The 20993-nt window shown below is 43.1% G+C and overlaps 1 protein-coding gene across 9 annotated transcripts in view; it reads right to left on the reverse strand.

Moving 5' to 3' along the window:
- Window positions 1–20993, reverse strand: part of LOC120726439 (RNA-binding motif, single-stranded-interacting protein 3-like) — a 289992-nt gene that overhangs the window by 40801 nt on the left and 228198 nt on the right. For all 9 annotated transcript variants that reach the window (XM_040020026.1, XM_040020028.1, XM_040020031.1 and 6 more), the window contains one exon: window positions 1135–1241. In XM_040020026.1, the coding sequence (XP_039875960.1) occupies window positions 1135–1241 (107 nt within the window). The remainder of the gene's footprint in view (window positions 1–1134; window positions 1242–20993) is intronic.

Genomic DNA, 20993 nt, shown 5'->3' on the forward strand with positions numbered 1-20993 from the left:
CTACCTCATCCACCTACAGGCCAGTGGCTATTCCTTCAATGATGAGGACGTGCACACATCCTGGGCAGGTATGGCTCCTGGTTTGAGCGGGGAGTAAAGGAGGCCATTTGAATGTGGAAAGGGAGCAACCATCGCTAAAAAGAGGAGGAGGCAATCTTCTGACAATCATGAATCTGAGCTGAAGAAATCACTTGGATGAGAGATGAAACTGTATCCTCCACCTACTTCTTCACACATACTCACAAACTGCGTCTGCAGCACACACTAAGACGTATGGAGTTTTTCTTGAAGGACAAACATTCCATCTTTCCTCGTCTCCTGTAACTTGCAGTTTCAGCACAATTGTCAGACTGAGCATGTGCAGCTGCATGTGTGTGTGTGCATTCTCTCTCTTCTATATAGTCCCGTCTAAAGCAGTCGCGTACTTGTCTCCTCTGTTCGTCCTTTCCAGTATATCCCGTTGGTAGTCTAAGAAAAGATTTTAACCTCGTCTCTACATGTTACCATACTGTTTCCAGTTTTAGGTTTCCCAGCATTCTGCTGTATGGTGGAAATATATGCACTCAGTGAGGCTTGAGATGCAATTTACATGACAGCACATATACATCTGGAGACAGTTTGATCGATATGTGGGCTATTTTTCTTTTCTTTTTTTGAAACATCTCCATACATGATAGTAAATACAAATGGCAGGCGGTAATACTTTACATACTGCCAGATGTTGTAGCCAACTTCTTGTGATCCCTTGTGAGCAGGGTGGAGCCATTTCTTAGAAATACCATTACCTCAGATGGTCATCTAAAGATGTGGTGCTACAGTAGTTAGTGGAGTGTAAGTGAGTGGTGTTATTTTGTCAACTCATCCGAGTAGCAGCTTATATAGTTTTTAGCACATTTACTCAATTTTATTGCTATTTTATCTGTGAATTTAGCTTCCAAGTGAGATAAAATCTATATATAAAAATATAGTTTAAATCACCAGCAAACCTAAAGGAGGTGTATGTAAAGAGAGGCATTTGCTGAAGAAATCTTTATGTGATTTACTATTTCATGAATTGTGCTACACCAAAACCCTGTGGAAGAGTTTTTTTTCCAGTTGCGAGTGAGAAAAATAAACACTGGCGTAACATCTTACCTCGCCTTCTCTGTGCCACGGCCTTCCATTCTGAGGGTACTTGCTCTGGCTTTGGCGTTTCTTCTGCCCTCCGTCGGCAAATTTGCACAGCAAAGGCTCCGTGGGAGCTGCAGAGAGAGAAAAGGACAAAATCATGTTAGCAGAAGTGCATTGTGCGACCTTTCCAAAAAGAAAGAAGCCCTTTTGAACTGTGTCCTTTGTCTCTTCTTCTACCACTGCATCTCTTTCTCTCTCTCCTCCCCCTCCCTCCGCTCTGCCTTCCTATGGAGCTCCTACACAAATTCCCAGTCCGGTGATGTTGGCAGGCCCTCCCTATCCTTGCAACGGCTGGCAGCCTATGAAAGAGCATTGCAAGGTATTGTTGAAATAATAATCACAGTAATCGCTCTTGTAAATACCTCTGAGATGGTAACACAGGACCGCTCTGTCAGCCAAAGCTTATTTCTAGAAGGCGTTCCTGTTCCTGACGCATAATCCCTCCGTGTTTTACTGTAACAGCCATCTCCTCTTTTATTTGAAATTTTTATGTCTTTTTCCACTCAGCAGCCATCAGCGTGAGCACCTCACTGGGGTGCATGGTTTGAGAAACGGCTGATATAGACGTTACTGTGCTGTTCTCGGTGCAAACACTAGGGGCAGGTTAAGGGTCCCCGAGATGAAACCGTTACAGAGGATTGATAGATGCTCTAACTTCAGAGCTGGCATCAGCAGAAATAAAGGATGGCTTGAAAATGAAACAGCTGTCATTATACACATTAAAAAAACAAAAAAGAAAAGAGCCCCCTGAAGAGCGACCTCATCTAAGCTGTATCTGCATCAAAAGCCTTTTGTATGCATAATTACCAATGAAAGGTCAATGAAAGTGTTGCGATAACCTAAGCCTGTGTAAAGATAACTTGTGAAAGGGCAGTTTCCCACACTCGTGCTGCAGGTGAGCACCTAAAGAGGGAAAAATTGGCTCAGGCAGATGACTTTCCTGATGAGATAGTGCAGAGAGGAAAAGCAAATCTGAAGACAGTCCATCTGGAGAGAAGAAGAAAGAGTAGGGGGGAAAAAAACATGAGAAATGAGCGGCTCTCTTGGCTGGGGATCTGGGGGTCTTCACAGTGTCCGTCCCCTTTTCAGTCAGCGTCAGCGAGATCGGAATCTCTTAAGACACAGACTGGGGAGATGAAACAGGGGAAGGGAGACAGTTGTATAAACAAGCAGAAACACAGGAGTACAGAAAGCGTAAAGAACATGAAACAACAAAAGGAGAAGATGGTGAAAGAGATAAGGGAAATGGCTGACCAAGAGAATTAGAGTGTGAACCTAAACCAGGATCAAACCCTGGGAGAGTTGTACAGTTCAGCAAAAGTACAGTACACACAGCGCCAACAAGTTTGTCCAAACACTGAACCGATGCTGCTCTGCACCTGGTGGCTTAGGAGAGAGCTGACGGCTCTCCTGTCAACGCATTCACATTACAGGCCTGGCAGCTTGTGACACGGAGGCTTTGTGACGACACTGGCCAATGATGGGGGCTGTCTGCAGGAGGCTGAGCAAAGGGACCTTTCATCACGCCATGTCAGAGATGACACCGAGAGAATTGTTGATGCTTTAATCTCTACTCCCAGATGTTAGAGGTGCTTTGGGTCCTGATAATAATGCAGCATCACAAGACAGGAGAGAAAAAGCTTCTGTCTAGACTGACAAGGCAGTGACAGCCATGAAACAACCTGAAGTTAAGTGAGCTCATGACAAGCGACTTTGTCAGGCGATAAATTGATAAAAAAAAAAAAAAGGAAAGGCCGAGGCGTTAATGAGCTAATCAGATGATTTGCTTTTGCATTTAATTTTCGCTCATGCCAGGAATGTTGCTGCTGAAAATATGTTTTTGTTAGTTACAGGAGATGTCTGAGATGCAAATGAGATGAAGGCTGTGGAGCTTACGGACGTGTGTCTGCATTTATGTGGCTAAAGGGGTACTATGGGGCTAAATGCATGCAAACAAACTCTGGAAAAACAGCAAAAGAAATTTACTGTGTTTCTGTGCCTTTAGGGTCCACTACAGCACCAAACTTTTCAGTCAGCCAAAGAAAAAGTAGCAGGGAAGGGAGAGCGCATGAGACGCTACAGGAGAAAAACAACAAAAGCTCCTCCAAACCTCTCCTTTGGCGCTGTGGGAGATAATTAGCTATTGGAGAAATTTGGAGAATCTGACATAGAGCACGCTGACGTTCCCCCAGTGACTACATCCCCAGTTCCCACAGCGAACTAGCCCATTTGTTTAAGACTCAAGCCCAAGATCAACAGCCTCGCACCACCCCACCCTCCCTGTGAACACACTCACCCTTCTGTAGCCCTGAAACACACACCCTCCTCCTGCCCTTAAAATCTCTTTGCTATAACCTTTGAAAACACACAGAAATAGCCAAAGACACATACGCAGAATAAGCCAGTGCCAGGCTATAAACCCTTCTAGACCTCTCGCCACACGGCGTCATCCCTGGCACGGCCCAGAACAAACTGGGCCACCGACTACGTTCCAGCTTGCTGATCCTGCGTCTTTAAGGTAAAGGCTTCAAGTAATGCCTAATTCACTTTGGCTCCAGAATATGTGTTTTCGGGGGCTTCTTGCTATGAACTAATTTACTGCCCCTTTAATGATTCGACATCATGGGAAAAAGACGAAGTAGTTTTGGTCAGAGGTCAACAACTGCCGCTAACAAGGTGCTCCGTGGGAACCCCTAATTGTTTTTTATGTGGGTTGCTGTAGGAACTGGTAAACACGTTAACGAGGGGTGGCTGCGGACATGCGCACATGCATTATGGGCTTTGAAATATGCGCACCAAGACCGACCACAATCATGCACGCACATGAAAGGGGAGCAGTTTAGTGAGAATAAGATGCCTGTGCTGCCAGCCTCATTTGATCATAGCCTTGGCTCAATCATGCTCCTCAATGTGCATTTGGCTCTGAAAAGATAGTCATGGCATTCTGCACATCAATAGACGCATTACCAACAGACAAAACGAACCAGCAGAGGCATGAAAATGCACTTGTGTAAATAACAGCGACAATAGAAATCTAAATGAAAGCTTATTGAAATTTTCACTTATTAGCGCTATGTTCATAAGCAATTATTGCTGTTACAGTTGTTTCCTATGGGACTGCATCTGGTCGAAATCAGCTCTTTGACTGCAGACAAGCGCAGTGGCTTTTTTCTCTATCTATAGACAAAGAGCGCTTGTGCGCTCCGGATGGCTTGAAAAGCCAGCTGAAAAACATCTTGATCTATGAATGCAAATCAGTACATGTATTATAACACGTCAATTTCGGCCTGTTGTACATTCATTTGGTGCTCTGAATTGGACTGTACATCTGTTTGGCCTGAATGGTGAAATCAATGCAGGAATGCTCCATAGTTGCAGAGGGGCTGTGTGAAAGGTTTTGCTCAGTGAAACAGCCAGCTTTTCACCATCAAGACAGTTACAAAAGAGGCCTCTAAGAAGGGTTTGGAGTCAAACTGGGCCGGCCTTGCTTTGCTCTCAGAGTGTCCAAAGCAATAAAGAGGGCAAACAGAGGGAACTGTTCAGCCACTTGTACCAAAATATGTCAGCCTGAAAAGATTCAGTGAAAGCAAGCTCTCGACTTCTCAATGACAACTTTAGCTAAAGGTTCCTACGGGTCTCAGAAAAGTCTCAGGAAGGCTCACTGTGTTTTACTGCAAGGACATGTTAGGGGAGAACATGGAAAAGGCAGAAAGAGGACAGTATTTTATTGGAATTCTGCTCTACTCTGATGCTGCTCGAGGGGATCTCTAATTGGATCAACAACTGTCTGATTCCCTTCAGCCAGCTTGACCTGTCTGCCCAGACTGAGGAGGCTGTGTCTTATGGGGAAGAGAAAGAATAAGAGTGGGAGTGAGAGAGAATAAGAGACATAGAAAGGCACAGAGGAAAACAGAAGGCGTTAGAAAGGGACGCTATTCTGGAGAGAGATAAAAGGATGCTAGAAAAACATATGACAGGTGGATAGGACAAGCAGGGTCACAGAACAAAACTATAGCAGTGCTGCATATACGTCGCTGTTGTCAGAGTCAAACAGACAGCCTCAGAATGGCTGCCAACCTAGAAGGCAGGCGGGAACAGCTTTCCTACAGGGAGGGCTTTGACAGATCCCAGTCGATAGCTCTCACAACTGCCATGCTGGCCTTGCATCCTTCAGCATGGAAATGAAGACAGTCTGCCAGGCGTTTTGCTGACAGGGACGGCACACATGGCTCAATGACACGGCCCAATAAATGGAGCCGGCGCTGAGAGGAAGGCATGGCAGAGAGCGACACAAAGAGGAAAGGGAGATAGATGGAAGGACAGATACAGTGTCATAGACAGACAACGAGACAAGAGGAGATGGTGACAGAAAGAGACAGAGGGGAGAGATTCACCGAGTTTAGAAGTGACAGGCACAGTCCAGTTTTCACTCTTCCGATCCATACTGTATAGCTCATCTCTTTGAGTGGGATGAGCATAGGGAGAAGGATGTCAACAACAGCTTGCCTCTCATCCTGCATCTGCTACACATGCTCAATGGCTATTGATCAGTGCTTGCTTAGACTTCCATAGAGGGCTTCTGCAGCACGCCATGCAGTTCTGGTCTGAGATGATATTATGGATTACGGGAAGGGAAATGGAGGGAAGAGCCCTGCATGCGGGCGGTAGAAGCCTGATCGATGAGCTATTGCACACTTAACAAGAGTAATGTTATGTAGGGAGTCTCTGACATGCTAATCCATCTCTCACTCTCTTTGTCCATCTCCCTCAATTGCATTTCTCTCTGTCGTAGTTATCTCCTGTCTGCATCTCTCACTCCCTTTCTTTTTCTCTTTCTTTCTTCTGTCCATCCATCTATCCATCCACTGCAGAGCACCGAATCCAGACCAAATTTAGACAAATAAACAAAGCTGATGGATGAGACGACCTCCATGTAGGTTTGGCACTGAGTCAGTCTCTAACAGCGCAGACAACTCAAATCGACTGAAACCATCTCGTGGTAATGGGAATACAAAATGCAATTGCCAAGGAATATGCAGAAATCAATGCGAAATGATCTAACAGAAAGGTGAACAATACTCTGCTTAAACACTGAGTTGTAATTATTTTAGCAGCTGAAAATATGGGTTGAATATAATTGCACTTCAAGTACTGACTCTGGATTAATCTGCTTTTGCATTAAATTTGAGAGCCACAAGTGCAGTGCAGCGCCAAACAGGAGGAGGGGTTTCCAGCTGCTCGCTGACTCCTGGGAGACGAGCTCTGATGTACCGGTGTAACGAGAACTTCATTTTAGCTTAATCAGCTAATTCCACTTGCTATTCCCAACACTAAGGTTGCCATGGTGAGTAAATAAATTACTAGAAACAACAAGTGCAGACAGAAGTTTGTGAGTGAGTGAGTCGAAGTTATGCTTATGTGTGTTTGCCAGCTCTAATGAATGGCTCACAATCCTGCATCCGTATATTGAAATAACATTTATACAGGCAGACAGTCCCCACTGCATTCGGTCCAAATGGCATAGTTGAGTGCTTCTGGGTCCTGCAGTCAGCTGCAATGTTTAAGTGGCAGTGGCAGATGTTTCTAATGTTAAAGCCACACAAGCTGCTCTACACTGCCAACATCTTTGTTTCTGCAGTAGGTCTCAATATCACTACCAACTTTATACAGCTGGCCAGGGTGGCAATTACAGTAAAAGTGGCCACAAAAAACGTAAGAGCAGGGTCTGAGATTAAAATGACTATTTGTAGAGTGGATCTGAAATAAGATCCAAGAAAATATGCACCAGGCAACTTAAGCCAGCACTTCAGATAGATAAATCTATAAGTGGGAAAAATAGACCTTGGTGTTAAGGATATTAATGATGTGTTGTACTCTTCAAAAAGCTACATCACTTGTTCCCCACTGAACTGATGAAGCAAGCTTTGGAAGAACAGACTAGATTTATTTTTCAAATAATTTACAATATGCATGAGAATCTTCTGGGTCTGGGTTTTTAAAGATAAAGTTCACCCCCAAATTTTCCACTGGCCTGTATTGCCATCTAAACTGACTTTGTATGAGATACCCAGCTTTGGAGACATCGGCTGCTGTGATGTCTACCTTTTTTTGGCTATAATGTATGAAACTCAAAGCACTAGTAAGCCGGTGTGAGAAGTTTCATAGAACTTTCAATGAATTCTTCTTTTAGTTTTTGCATCTGCCAATCAAAACTAACATTACAGCTCAGCTGATGAAGGATGTCATTAATGTTTACATTGCAGGTAGGCTACAGTCCCACGGGCCTAGTCATTGGTTGCCCATTTGGCAACCAATGACTGTGAGGGAGAAATGTGTATTGCCTGACTAGATGTGAGTGGTTGCTGGCAATCACTATAAAACTGAATGCTAAAGGCATGTTTGCACAGGTCTAGAGACTGGTCAGCAACCACCTGGAAATCATGTGTCCCTAAAATCAGTCACAATGAAGTGCACAATGTTGCACGGAAAACCTCATTGATTTACTTTGGTTGGTTAGTTATGAGTCATCAGTAGTTTGTGTGGAAGATGCAGACTTGTCTGCAAATACTTTCAAACTACTTGCGAAGGAGTGTTGAAAATGTGCAACATACGAGACCGTTCGTCTGCAAAGTAAAAGTTGCACCATTTGAAATGTGTTGATTTCAAAGGCACACCTTTTGCTTTAAAGGTGAATGCTCTCCATTTCTAGTTAGCATCATAATTTTCCAAGTTTTGCTACAGCTTAGAGAGTAAGTGTTGAGTTTCTGCAGACAAATTGGCATCTTCTATGCAAACTACGTGTGACTGTGGCTGCAAGTGACCAAAGCAATCAGAAAGTTGTGGTTTAGGAACCTCTCTGTGTCACCCAGTAACCACTTTCCAGCTGGTTCGGGAATACACATTTTTCCCTCACAATCGCTGGTTGCCAACCATTCTCTTGGCTGGTTAACTCTTCAGTCACACTGTTGCTGGGCGTAGTTTTGGAATTTTCTAGAATAAACTGTTCACAATAAAGATTTCTGGATTTCTGGTAAATAAGGTTAGCACGTTGTTAAAGCATGATGTTTTGAAAGACATTTCAACAAAATTTTTAAAATGTATTATTTGGTACTTCTGGCACCATGTGACAATTACTATTTAAATTTATTATATTCAAGAGAAGAAGAAGACATCTGTGATAACTTTAACACTGGGCTTCACAGTTTAAAATATTTTAGATGGATCGACAACACTACAAGCCTCAGGTCAAATATGTACAATTGATTGTAGGGTGAACTTTCCCTTTAAAGGTTATATGGTTATATCGGGATAATAATTCTTTATTAAAACTTTCAGAAAAAGATAAACAATAGCATTAAAATATTGACCCAGTCTAAAAATGAACATTTCTTCTGTCCATCCATCTGTCCAGGGAATTAATACATAAGCCTTCACTGGCTTGACCTTGTGGTGTGAAACAAGTTCTGGCGTGTGAAACTGCCCTTTTTTGGCTGTGGCAGAAGGACACAAGAGCAGTTGTTGCCGGACTTTGCCTGTGGGGGTTGACTTGTGCTTCTACGCTCTGTGTCACTGCCTGTGTGGGCAGACAGCGAAACTAGCTCTGTCCCTGTTAGCAGAGTATTATAACACTGCCAACGCCTCCAGTGACCCGTGAAAACTCCCATCTATAGAGATGAATCACACAGCGCTTTGTAATTCAACTGAACTGCCCATCTACCAGACCTACAGCAAATATTTCTCAGTATATATGACACTGGATCAGAATCAGAATAAATCAACTTTAAGCTCTGACAGTACGCCTTAAAATGTATCATATACTCTATTGTTCTGTGAGGGGAGGTTTGAATCTCTTGTGAAGGCTTCATCACTTATATCTAGCATTAAGCCTGAATGCATATTAGCATCTTACTCAGCTTTACACACCTTTCGTTATCATATACAGCAAAATGTAGGCTTATTTATCAAGGCGAGGTTTTGCTGAGCGGGTTATTTTTCAGCACTTCTCTGCTTGACATTCAACAAAGTTACTCAAATTCACACTAGGAGTGCATTACAAACAGTTCTCTATTATTGGCTAGTATAAAGCTCTGAAGAAATAGTGGATGCTGGGTGTTTTTTTTAAATAACATCTTGCCTCTCTCGGAGAATTTCCCTGGTGGTCCACAGACCCAAACTTCTGGTTCTCTTTATTATAAGCTTATATAACCTTTAGGTTAGCGTGCTTGAGAATTGCTAACAACATTTGAACATAAGCAGAAAATACGCTGCAAATGAAAGAGCCACATCAGTTAGAGTAGCACACAAAAGGCAGTGTGTCTGTTAACTAGGTTTCCACCGTAGGGGCTTCCAGTAACAACGGTATGGACAGGAAAGAAAATGAAATTACAGCACAATAAATGAATTATCAATAAAAAGCCTCAATACTGTATCTGAGGGAGGATCAATATGCCAGAGCCGGGCTGCAATGTGGGCCCAGGGCTGCGGGTAGCCAGATCAATAATGTCACTGGGGGTGATTGACGATCAATGCTACCAGTGACATTGATTTATGATCGATGAAAGAAGGGCACCGACTAATAAGGGGGGGAAAGGGTGGAGGGGAAGTGTGCATGGGGGATTCCATAGAGTCCCCTTTACTGTAACTGATTGGGGATCGATGAAGAGTGGCACCGCGGCTGATTAGGGATCAGGCCGGTCTCGAGCAGAGGAAGGCGGCTATGTGTGAGAGCATTTGGTTGGTTGCGTGGAGACCGGCTTGTCTGAGCTGAGCAGAGCTGCAGAGACTGTAATTAAAGCTGTGCTGAAAGGAGCTTTCCACTGTTTGATAGAAGCTGCAGGTGCAGCTCTCTTTGCTCTTTCACTTTCAAAAGAGCAGCCATGCACACACACCCACACGCGTATAGTATACACTCTTTTATGCTCACTCAGAAACATACAGAACACACACAAACCCAAAGACGGTGCAGGAAGATCTGCACTGTTTTCTTCCACCCCACCCTCGCAGAAATCTGTCACCAGCACTGACATCCTCTCTCTATTCTGGCTCGTTTTCAGCCATATTTAAGAAATTATCACTGCTTTTAGAATCTTCAAACTAACCCAAATGACTTAAGCATCACTAATGAAAAGAATGAATTAAAAGTAAAGAAATAAAGAAATCTTTATTTCTTTATCGTCTTTCATTTCATTAGCTAACTTGTGTTAGATTTGACCTTTCACATTCAGGTGATCCTGGAAGTTAAAGCAGCATATTTTAGATTTTACAGTAGCTACAGTAGTCATATTTGCTCCTGATTACTGAGATGAATGGGTCACACTCATGTGAGACATAATGCTACATTTATTTAAGCCTTTGACACACTTTTGTTATACACTGTACATATTTGTTATACTACACCTACTGTAAATTAAGTGCAAACAGATTTGTTTTCAATAAAAAGGAAACAACAAAAACAGTTACAGTATGGAGAGCTGGCTTCATGACTTTATGAGCTTGCTATGAATGGAACTGGCTGCTTTAACTCTAGATTACAAAGAGTCGTTGCCATGGCCATGAAACTATTAAATCTAGTTTCTGGTAGATTTTGTATTATTTAACCTCTGTTACACCCTGCACACCAAGATAATTTTTTTAAACTGTGCATTTCTTTTCTATCCATTTCTTCTTCTTCTTCTTCTTTTTTTTACATTCACTGCTTTTTTTTGGTCTTAATAATATAACAGTGGAAGAAAAGTATTCACTGTATAATTAATAATTCTCATAAACAAAAGCGGCCACATATGCGGCACCACAAAGCCAGTTTTCATGAAATTCAAAAGCCACAGTAAGGTCCAAAGTCAGACATGCATAATCTTTGTCTCAAAGACCCATGTATGTCTCAACTTCAAACAGTGCATCAGACATTCCCAAGACTCATAATTCATTCATTTCTTAGGTATTCTCTTTGTTCTCAAGTAGCGTTCACACTAATTTTCCTCAGTCTTTTCAAAAAAGTTGCAAAGTGGCATCGTCTTTGGGTTCAACGAATACATCAACCGTTTTCTGAGGAAGCTGCAAAAAAATATTGCATTTACTGATAAGATTTTGATTTTGTATTTGAAGGTCGTTCTACCGAAGTGAATTAAACAGACAAAACGGCACACCTTCTTATTTCTATTGCGTTACACAGTGTTTGCTTTGAATATGCTTATTTGGTTTTGGCATTAATATGGATATTTTTCTTTAAAGAAACCAAATACCAGCATTTAGAGGCAGATTGTTAAGAAAGAAATGGATCAAACGTAAACCAAAATCTGACCCTGCTGCTTTCCTTGTCCATGCTTCACTGTTTTCTCCTCAGTCTTTATATAAAAGAAAAGAAAACACAAACACAAAGAAATGACAGGAGCTTGATGACACATATCTCTTTTGAAGAAAAAAAAACAACATATGAACTCCCATAATAGCTATGCTCTGTCCTCTTTGAGACAGCAATATCGGAACGAGAGAGAAGGGTTGACCTGTGTAGAGCAAGTCTGAGTAAGTCCCTGCCTAAACATCTCAGACGTGATGAAAGGCTTTGTTTTTCTCAGCCTGCGTTAATGGGCCCCAATCGATGTGGGAGAGCTGTGTTTTTTTCCCCTCCACATGTCCTGACCCTTGGGGAAACACAGGGAGGTAATGTGGGAGGGTAGAGATATTGACACACAACGTCGATATCACCAGGGTTCACAAACAGCGGCGCTTACTTCAAGTTGAGGCTGGCTCATCAATGCAGCATCAACAACAGAAGTACAGCGCAGGAAGTGCAGGCAGTTAGTGCAGACTGTAAATTAGCGGTAAGATGCAAAACAAATACTGATGTAAAACTAATGACACTCATCAGTGCTTACGATTCTCCCTTCCAAAACTACCCACCTGTCTCAGACACATACACACAAACGCGTAGAGCGATGCATTCACCTCACTGATGCCAAGAATGTGCGGCAGCACAGCACTGCAGCAGAGGCAAGCACATCTCCACACTGGCTCTCATCTGTCACCAACAGCAACTAGCCCGCCAGTCGCCATGATGTGCAGCCTAATTGGGGGAGCTGATGAGGTCTGATGAGGCCAGTACTTATTGAATTCCCTGGCCTATTATATGGATAATGCTGGAGAGGAGCAGCCTCCCTCTCCTTTCCCATTCTCATCCATTCACTGTCCCAGCAGGGAGCTGCCGGCTAATCCTTTCTTGTTTATAATGGCTGAACGAACGAAAGGGATTTGGACACGATTTCCCCTCGCTAGCACACATCTAACACTCCCCAGTGTTGATTTTACCTCATAATGGGTCTATTGGACAAGTTAACCAGATCCCAACACCCAGCTCAACCCTCTTGCCTGTCTTTCCTTTTCCTTTTCAGGAGGAGAGGCAGGGACATTGTTGAATAATTAGACTTTGAAATAAATGTTCTTTTCTTTTTCAAAAGCAATTATCAAACATTCAGTATGTGGCTGTACAGTATTCAGCGCTTTATAATGCATGTGTGGGACAAAAAGGAGAGAGAGAGAGAGAAGAAGTGTCAAACAGTGCAGCGGAGAAAAGGGGGAAAAAAGCAGAGGAAGGCAGAAGTTGGAGAACAGATGGCTAAATGGCAGGACAACAAACTTTTAATTCTGTGCGTCAGACTGGTGAAAGAGATGGAGACCGTGAAGTCGCAGAGGGGTGCCAAGAATACTGCTCAGTATGGGACAGCACATCAAATTCCATTCGAACTGATGAAAACTCTGTGATTAATGCCTTTGCTGCACAGCACTGTAAAGCATCTGAATTTCAAATTTAAAGTTTCTATGGAAGAATTATGCATTTAGGTGGTAGGACATTCATCAGTACCAGCTCTATTGTGAGGAGAATCCAATAAAGCACATTTACTCAGATGAAGACTGCGAGAAGAGCAGCAAAGGAGCAAATATCTGACTATTATTCTCAAGTGCAGGTACAATAAGAAAGTCGCATGGTTATAGTAAGTGACTCAAACTGTCACTTACTAACTAGATGCGCGGTGTATTTCTGAAGTATGCACCCAGCTCTTTGTCTGCCTTACTATTAAAAACAACAAGCTGCTTTAAATCTCTGACATTGTGATCACCTGGAAAATATTGTGTTGGTTCCCCCTTTTGTTGCCAAAACAGCCCTGACCCACTGAGGTTCCACTAGACCCCTGAAGCCATGCCGTGGTATCTGGCACCGAGATGTTAGCATCAGATTCTTTATGGAACGGGTAATTAATCGGCAGAACTGTAGATTTTGACCAGTTTATTGAATAATCTGAAACTCTTGAAAAAGAGTTTATCAATGCAATTAACCCAGCAACAGATTCTGTAAGGTGTGGTCTCCATGGATGCTTTGGTAGGTGGTACATGTCAAAGTAACATCCCAATAAATGGCAGGACCCCAAGGTTAAGCTTTTTCCACAATTTGAGCTACAGTAGTTCATCTGTCTATATAGTTGTATAAAAAAAGAAAACAAAAACCCAAACCACAGATCAGTTACATTCGATACTTTACCCTTAACAAAACAAACCATACACACCTTCCACTGTCTTACTAGTCCACTGAGTACACAGTGCTATCTAGAAAAACAAAAGGCCATATTTATAGGGGTCAGTTGTTGCGGCCTTATAGATCAGGGACCACACTGACGAGGAGGGCCATTAAGGCAGCAACATTTAAAAGCTTACATGGAGAAGGTACAACCTGGAGTTCACTAGGGGCACAGCAAATCAATATTAGCTCGACTTAGAAATCTGCTGTATAATCCTTGATCTCCAAGGCCATTTGCTTTGCTGCCTGAAATTGGATACACCCTGACTGCACACCCCCACCCGCCCGCTACGCAAAGCCCGCTGTGCGCTCCACAAATAAGACATCCTGAAAAATTGATCTGGATGCATCTGTAGCAAGATTGCGTGTAGGGCTAAGAGAGAGATATGACTAGCTCGAGGTAATTGATAAAAATGCGCGTCTATGTGTAAGAGGATCATGATGGGGCCCGGCGAATGTGGCAGCATTATCATAGCCACATCACTACCATCTAGAAGACTGCTGCAGCAACATCTCAACAAATATTAAGAGCTGGTAAAAGACCGATATTGAAAAATACTTTTATACACTCTATACTGTAGGTATGATTAACAATGACATAAGGATAATAGGTTTTCTTTGTTTATTTTGCCTGAAAGCAATGATGCCTTTTGTGGAGTAATACATTTTCTTTGACAAATGACCTGAGTAGCACATAATGGAATGGCTTTGTTTGATTTATTTTTATACAACCATATTTGTCCATTTTAAACATACCTGTGACATTTTATTCACCAAAAATTGTTTAGATTTCTCTAAATCCATCTTTCCTTGCAGCCAAGGTCCCCATCTTTCCTCCAACAGGCAGTTTCAGAGGCAATTTATGTAAAACTTGCATTATTCATGACCACCTACTCCAATTGGCTGCATTCACTTCCAGCCAATCGGAATATTACCTAATGGATAATGGAAATTTCCTCATGTGGCGTCTCTACCCCCAGAGTAATGGCTACAGCTAGAGACCACATATAGGGGGGGTCTATGAACCAATCTAAACTGTGCAGTTGCACAGTTGAGACTGTAGCCACTTTCACACACGCGCTGCAGCCCTCTTAAACTTTTCCAACATTTTCCAGCAAAGCTGTATGCGCGAACACAAATGCCCTACTCAGTGGGATCGAACATTAAACTGCCCTAAGCCTACCAGCTCCCTCGTACAGATTCAAAGTCCGTTTGCTCCAATGTGAAAACAGAACAGGTCCTGAGAAGCTGACAGTAGTAGTAGATGCCATGTGTACCATCTCCCGAATGCACAATTAAGCCAGAAACCTAATCTAAACCATTTACAGTGGTGTAAATACATCTAGTACCGACTAGCTGCACCTGACTCGCGTAAGAACTGTTGCTAGCCAGGATTCAGCACTACTTCCCGATTACAGAAGGAAGATTGTCTCCAAAGATGAATATCAGCCATCAAGGGCATATTTCATTTAAATTCCTTGGGAGATGAAGGAACAATTACTGCTCCCTCTTAATACAGGAATTTCCAAATACGAAATTACAAAATAACTCAGATCGAAAAGATAATATAGCAGATTTATGACACACCAGCCCACTGATTTCAAACACATGGAGGAGCCTGTGAATAAATTGTTATTTTAGACAGAAAATGGCAAGAGAGAGCAGATCAGCGACCTTGCCTAGCTTTATCGAATGTCTCCTCAAATAGATTTAAGGCAACTAACAATATGACCAGTCATAGCTTAAAGTCCAGGTCAGTGTATTTCATTCTCCGCAGTGTTGCAAGCAAAAAAACAAATCATTACCGAAAGTAATGAAAGAAAGACAGGCTTACGGCGGCTGGCAAATAATTTTCCAATAACAGTTTTGTTATATTTATTCAATATTATAGCGCTACACATTTATGTGGGAGGTAACTTTTTCTTGAACTTTTACAGCAAACCCTGAATGTTTTTGCCCTTCTTAAACGTTTTGCTATCAGACTCTTTCTCGTGCCTCCTGGCAGGTGAAACAAAACAAACAAAACATTCCTCTTCAAGAAAGAAGCAAAAAAAACACCACTTACAGTACTTACTGCTGTGCAACAAGCGCGACATAAAAAGTGAGATTTGTAGGCAGGGTATATCATTTCCACTGTTACTGTGGGCTGCAGGATTTTTATTCCCATGGCAGTGTGTATTGTTAGAGTGGCAGTTGTTGGACTCTCTGAGGCCTTTAAGCTCACTGTTTTCCCTCTATTACTTGTGCCCGGTGGGGGCACAGACAGTTGTAGCGAGATGCGGCGCAGCGCAGCAGGGTGGTCCCCAGATACCACAGATTCATACTTTCCACCTGACGCACAGGATAGAGAGAACAGAGAGCTGGCAATTACCAGACTCCTCTCTCTATATATACTGCAATCCTGGCCAGCTCCGCTCTGCTGTACTCCACTCTGAAGGCTGTCTCAGGGCCAAGCTGGAGGTAATGAAAGCAACACACTCCTAATGGACTATTGATGTGTGTGTATTTGTGAGTGTGCGTGTGTGGACGTATGAGGAGGAAGGCAGAGGAAAGAACAAAGGAAGGAAAAAGAAACTGTAAGAAATCATTCTGCTGGCATTTTCATCCACTTTCCTTTTGTGCGTTGTCTGTGTCGATGTTTTTGCCATGGCAAAAAGTGAGCATTCATGTCTGCGAGCTAACGTAAATCACCTATACGGGCTGAAAAGCAGCAGAATTAAACTGCTAGTGCGATCCAATAGCATGGCCAAGATGTGTTGCGCTTCCAGCAAGGGAAGCAGAGACAGACAGAGAGACACTGTGTCTGAGACATGAGGTCACCGGGAACCAGGTGTGTTTCCATCGTCCTTCAGCTCAAACACCAACAGGCAGCTCACGTATAAATACACTCATATAGGAAGGAAAAGACACAAATATCCCCGGGTGACAAAAAAAAAACAGAAGTGGTAACTCAGACACCTTCACAGTAAATTTCACCAAATACAACATGTCGCACTCCTGCTGATGGTCCACTGGTAGAGCATGTAGGGTGTATTTTTTTAACGCGTGTGTGTCTCTGCGTGTGTCCCCTAACCTGCTGGCAGGCAATCGGATGAATGAATGGGCGTCCACTCCTAGAGGTCCGGTGGCACAACAGAAATAACTCTGCTGACCACAGTGACCTCTGCCTGTTCCCACACAGTCTGCGTCCTGTTCTAATGGAGGCCCGTGCTCTATTTTGGGGGCAGCAGCTAGATTTATCTCACTGCCCTCTGTGTCCTGGGACGGTGACACTGACGTGGTGTAACTGATGCCTGCTGCTTCTTTTTTTTCCCCTGCTTCCCTTACGCAAGCACACACAGGATAAAAATCAGTCAATTCTGGGCACCCGGATGACCCGGCTGTACGTCACTATCTGTATCCATTTTCAAATGTCCCTTAAAGGAAAAAAGGAAAGTTGTAAACCATCGGCTTTGTGTTGTGATACTTCACCGTGATAGTCTGATCTTTCATAAAGACAGGTGCAGGAGCTGGAGAGTAGATGAGAACAGAACCAAAGAAAGCAAGCCTGCTGAATTGCTTGCATACCACAGAGACCTTAGAGCATGATTATCCTCCTCAGCAAACTTAATCTTCATTCTAGAGGACGGGCAAGCTGGCCGGAAGGCTATGAGCTCAGTGACCTACTGTATCTGCTGAGAGGCTGAATATTATTCTTTGCAAAAGAAATACGTTGCCTCAGGTCCTGCATTAGATTAAGTTGACTGATGGCTAAAACCAAGAATCTAGGGATCCTTGAATATAATGTGCACATCACAGCACCATCTTCCTAAAGTGGTGGAGATCTCAGTTTGGGTTAGGGAGCAGAAAAAAAAGATAGAGGCTTTTTCTTACGGCAGTAACAGTCTGATTTCAGAGCTTGCCAGTATAATATTTAGAGAATAAACAAATAAGAAATAGTTTCCTGGGTAAGAAACTCAACCACTACTCAGTCTCCCAACTGTGCTCCATTGCACATTCCTAAGTTATAGAAAAAAAATCAAAGAACTTTGTTTAATAATACATTGACATGACCGCTGTTCTTGGTTAAAGCCTTTAGTAATTTTAGCAACCTACAAAGCAATGTATTTGCATTGAGTTTGCTGCACTTCATCCGTACTTGAAATTGGAAACCCACAGAGGGGGATGACTTAAGATTAAGCCCAAACCACTTAAAAGAGCAGCTCTCTGACTTGAATGCAGCCAGTCTGATAACCTATCAGTCGTGTAGAGGGAACCCGGCTCAAATCCTGCAGCAACGCAATGCAATCTGGCCAATCACATAGGCCTTACTTTTTTCACACAAATGTTGTATTTCTACAGTTTACCTTGCTATAAATTGATTACTATCATGATAAATCTTAAGAGCTGAGCTCCCTGATGTTGCTAAAAGTAACATTTCTCCACCAAAACTGCCCCGTGGTTTATTTTAATGTACAACTTTTTTCTGGCATAGTCATGCTGATGATCTTTTTTAATGGTCTGCTGTTGGCTTGAAATATCCGACTATCAATCATGCAGCAAAAAGCAAGTTACACACTGGACAGGTCATCACCATATTGTAGGGATAACACGTAGAGAGAAAGAAAGTCATTCACACTTAGATTCACAATTTAGAATAGCCTGTTAATTTAAAATCTACGTCTTTGAACCATGAAAACCTGCACAGGGAGAAGAGCACAGAGAAAGGTCTTAACGATCCGGGGCTAAAAGCTTCTTACTGTGAGGTCACAGTGCAAACTACTGGGACTGTGACAAACTTGTGACCCGTCCAGAGGTGATGCCCACATCTAACCCTGCCCTGTGACAGCTGGGATGAGCTCCAGTGCCTCGTGTGACCATGATTTGGACAAACAGAAGAAAAATTACGGATGAATGCATCTATTTTATTTCTTCCTCGTTTATTGTTTCAAATTTAGTGTGTGATTATTTCACTCCATCCTGTGGGTTTATGTTTTTGGCATTTTTTTTTTCATTATTTAGTTGCTGTTCATACTCACTTTAATTGTTTAAACACACACCGTTACGTTAATCAGGTTTCAGGTTGCTTTTATTGCAGTTTTATATTAACTTTATAATTTTATGACGGCCTCTCCTGTGATAGCTCGTGCTTCGTGCAGCACGTTGCGCTCCCACCGGGGACGAAACGCGCCATTAACAATAAAAGTTTTGCCGCCTTGTTTTAATGTTTAGCAGCTACAATTGTCATTACCAACATCTCTGTCTGCTCGTATGCGTGGACTTTCTCATTACCAAATCTGATACGCTTAAAGACTTTTGGTTAAAGAAAGGCCGAGATGTTTCCATTTTAAGCACCACATCGCCAGCACTGCTCTCACCGGCTTATTTTGTAATGAGGTTACATGCTAGAGACGGTATTCTCAGCCATGTTCGCAATAGCTTTCAACCTTGTTGTTACTCTACTTTGATGTTTAACCTACAGAACCTCCAAACTTCTGACACAACTGGCAGCTGCCCACACGGTGAATCCACGGCATAACAGAGAGGCAAGCACATCAATGGACAGACTGAACACATGTCAACCAGAGGATAGAGGAAAAACGCTCTTTATAAATAAAAGAAGCCTCAGGTGCTTAGTTTTCCTGCATTAATATTGTGTCCACTCAGCTGTATCTGGTAACATAGATGAGCATTAGGGACGTCTGAGCAGGAGTGTGCGAAGAATAGCAGGCTGAAAGGATGGGTGTACGTGCAGAGGGAGAGCGAGGGATGAAAGACAGTGGCGGCAGGGCAGATAAGAGAGGGAGGGAGCCATGAGAGAGAGTATAAAAGCAAGGGCAACAAAAAGTGCAAGGAGAGGTGTGAGCGGGGTGAGAGGGAGGAAAATAGAAGGGGATCAACATCGCGGACAGCTGGGCCAGGGTCGCGGCGGTCAAGCTCAGGAAGCGGTCGTACAGTCAATGTCATCCTTTCATCTCGTCTGCTGGAGATGCAGCAGCCTAAACTTTACTCAAATTTAACCTTCCAAAAAGCACAGGTTGATCCAACTCTCATTCCTTTCTCTTCTGCTCCATGCACCACCCATCACTTTCTTCCCCCTCTGCCCTTCCCCATCTGTTCTCTTTTATCTTCTTCGCTTATTCCTGTCACATCTCCAAAGCTCCTAATCTATTCCTTTCCATTGTGCTCCTGCTATATTTCTCTCTATTACTCTCCATTGTTGGGTGGGTGGGTGGGTGTGGGGGTTCTCCTCGTGGTAACTCTCCTTCATTTTGTCTCCATCCACATTAGATGCGGTTGAGTGGAGAGCAAAGTCAATCGTTCCCGCCTGAACCCCTCCAGGAGTCGGAGCTACCTCCTCTCTGCCTAAACAAACTTTGAAGCCAATCAAAGGGCTTATATCATTTTCAGTGGAAGGGAACAGCAGCAGCTGAATACTTTATATTTCAGTGACAGATCCACTCGGAGCAGCTCCGCTCTCCTCCTCCTGCCTGCTAACCGTTGGCTTTGCTCATGAATGATACAGTTCAGTGGCAAAACAAACAAAGCGTGACAAATCCAGATTATTGTCTGTAGGCGAGATAAGGTTATAATGAGAAAGTGCATCGGGGGAAATTGATCCTTTTTTCAGGAAGCTGTCTGATTTACTGGGCATGCCAATAATAACTTCCTGTGTGTCCCGCCTCTAATGGGAGGAGGGTGAAGTCAGAGGTGGGGGTGGAAGGTTCATGCTAAGAGGACAGATTTCATTATGATGCAATATCCCGAGGAAAGCACTGAGGTTTTGTGGCCACTTATTATCTGTGGCGGAGTATATTGAAAAGCTGTCTGATTGCCATTGAGGATCACATACAGAGACAGAACTATGGCTGGCTCGCACTGAGTGACAGCAGAAGCGGTAAATTAATCATCAATACATAATGGATTTGACCTTTTCAGTTTCTGACGGAAAAACGAGGAAGGATAACAACAGCTACAAAAAAAAAAAAATTCACAGAACACAAACTACACATGACTCGCAGATGCATCATGGGAAACGCGTGTTGGAAACGTACTTGGAAAGGCAGCCATGTCTGAGACGTCCTGACAGCCAAGTCGCCAACCTACTTGGCTGCACGTTAAATCTACACGCCATAGGGGAGAGAGAGACGAGGCCCGCCGACAGGCCAGTTATTAGCCAGGGGAATGTGGGAGGGATGGCAGAAATTAACATAGATTACTCAAGTATGACTGACAGTTTCAGAAGGGCTTTTTGTGACTTACCAAGTGATTTGGGACT

This window comes from Simochromis diagramma, unplaced genomic scaffold, assembly GCF_900408965.1.
Source record: "Simochromis diagramma unplaced genomic scaffold, fSimDia1.1 OVJJ01000753.1, whole genome shotgun sequence".
NCBI lineage: Eukaryota > Metazoa > Chordata > Actinopteri > Cichliformes > Cichlidae > Simochromis > Simochromis diagramma.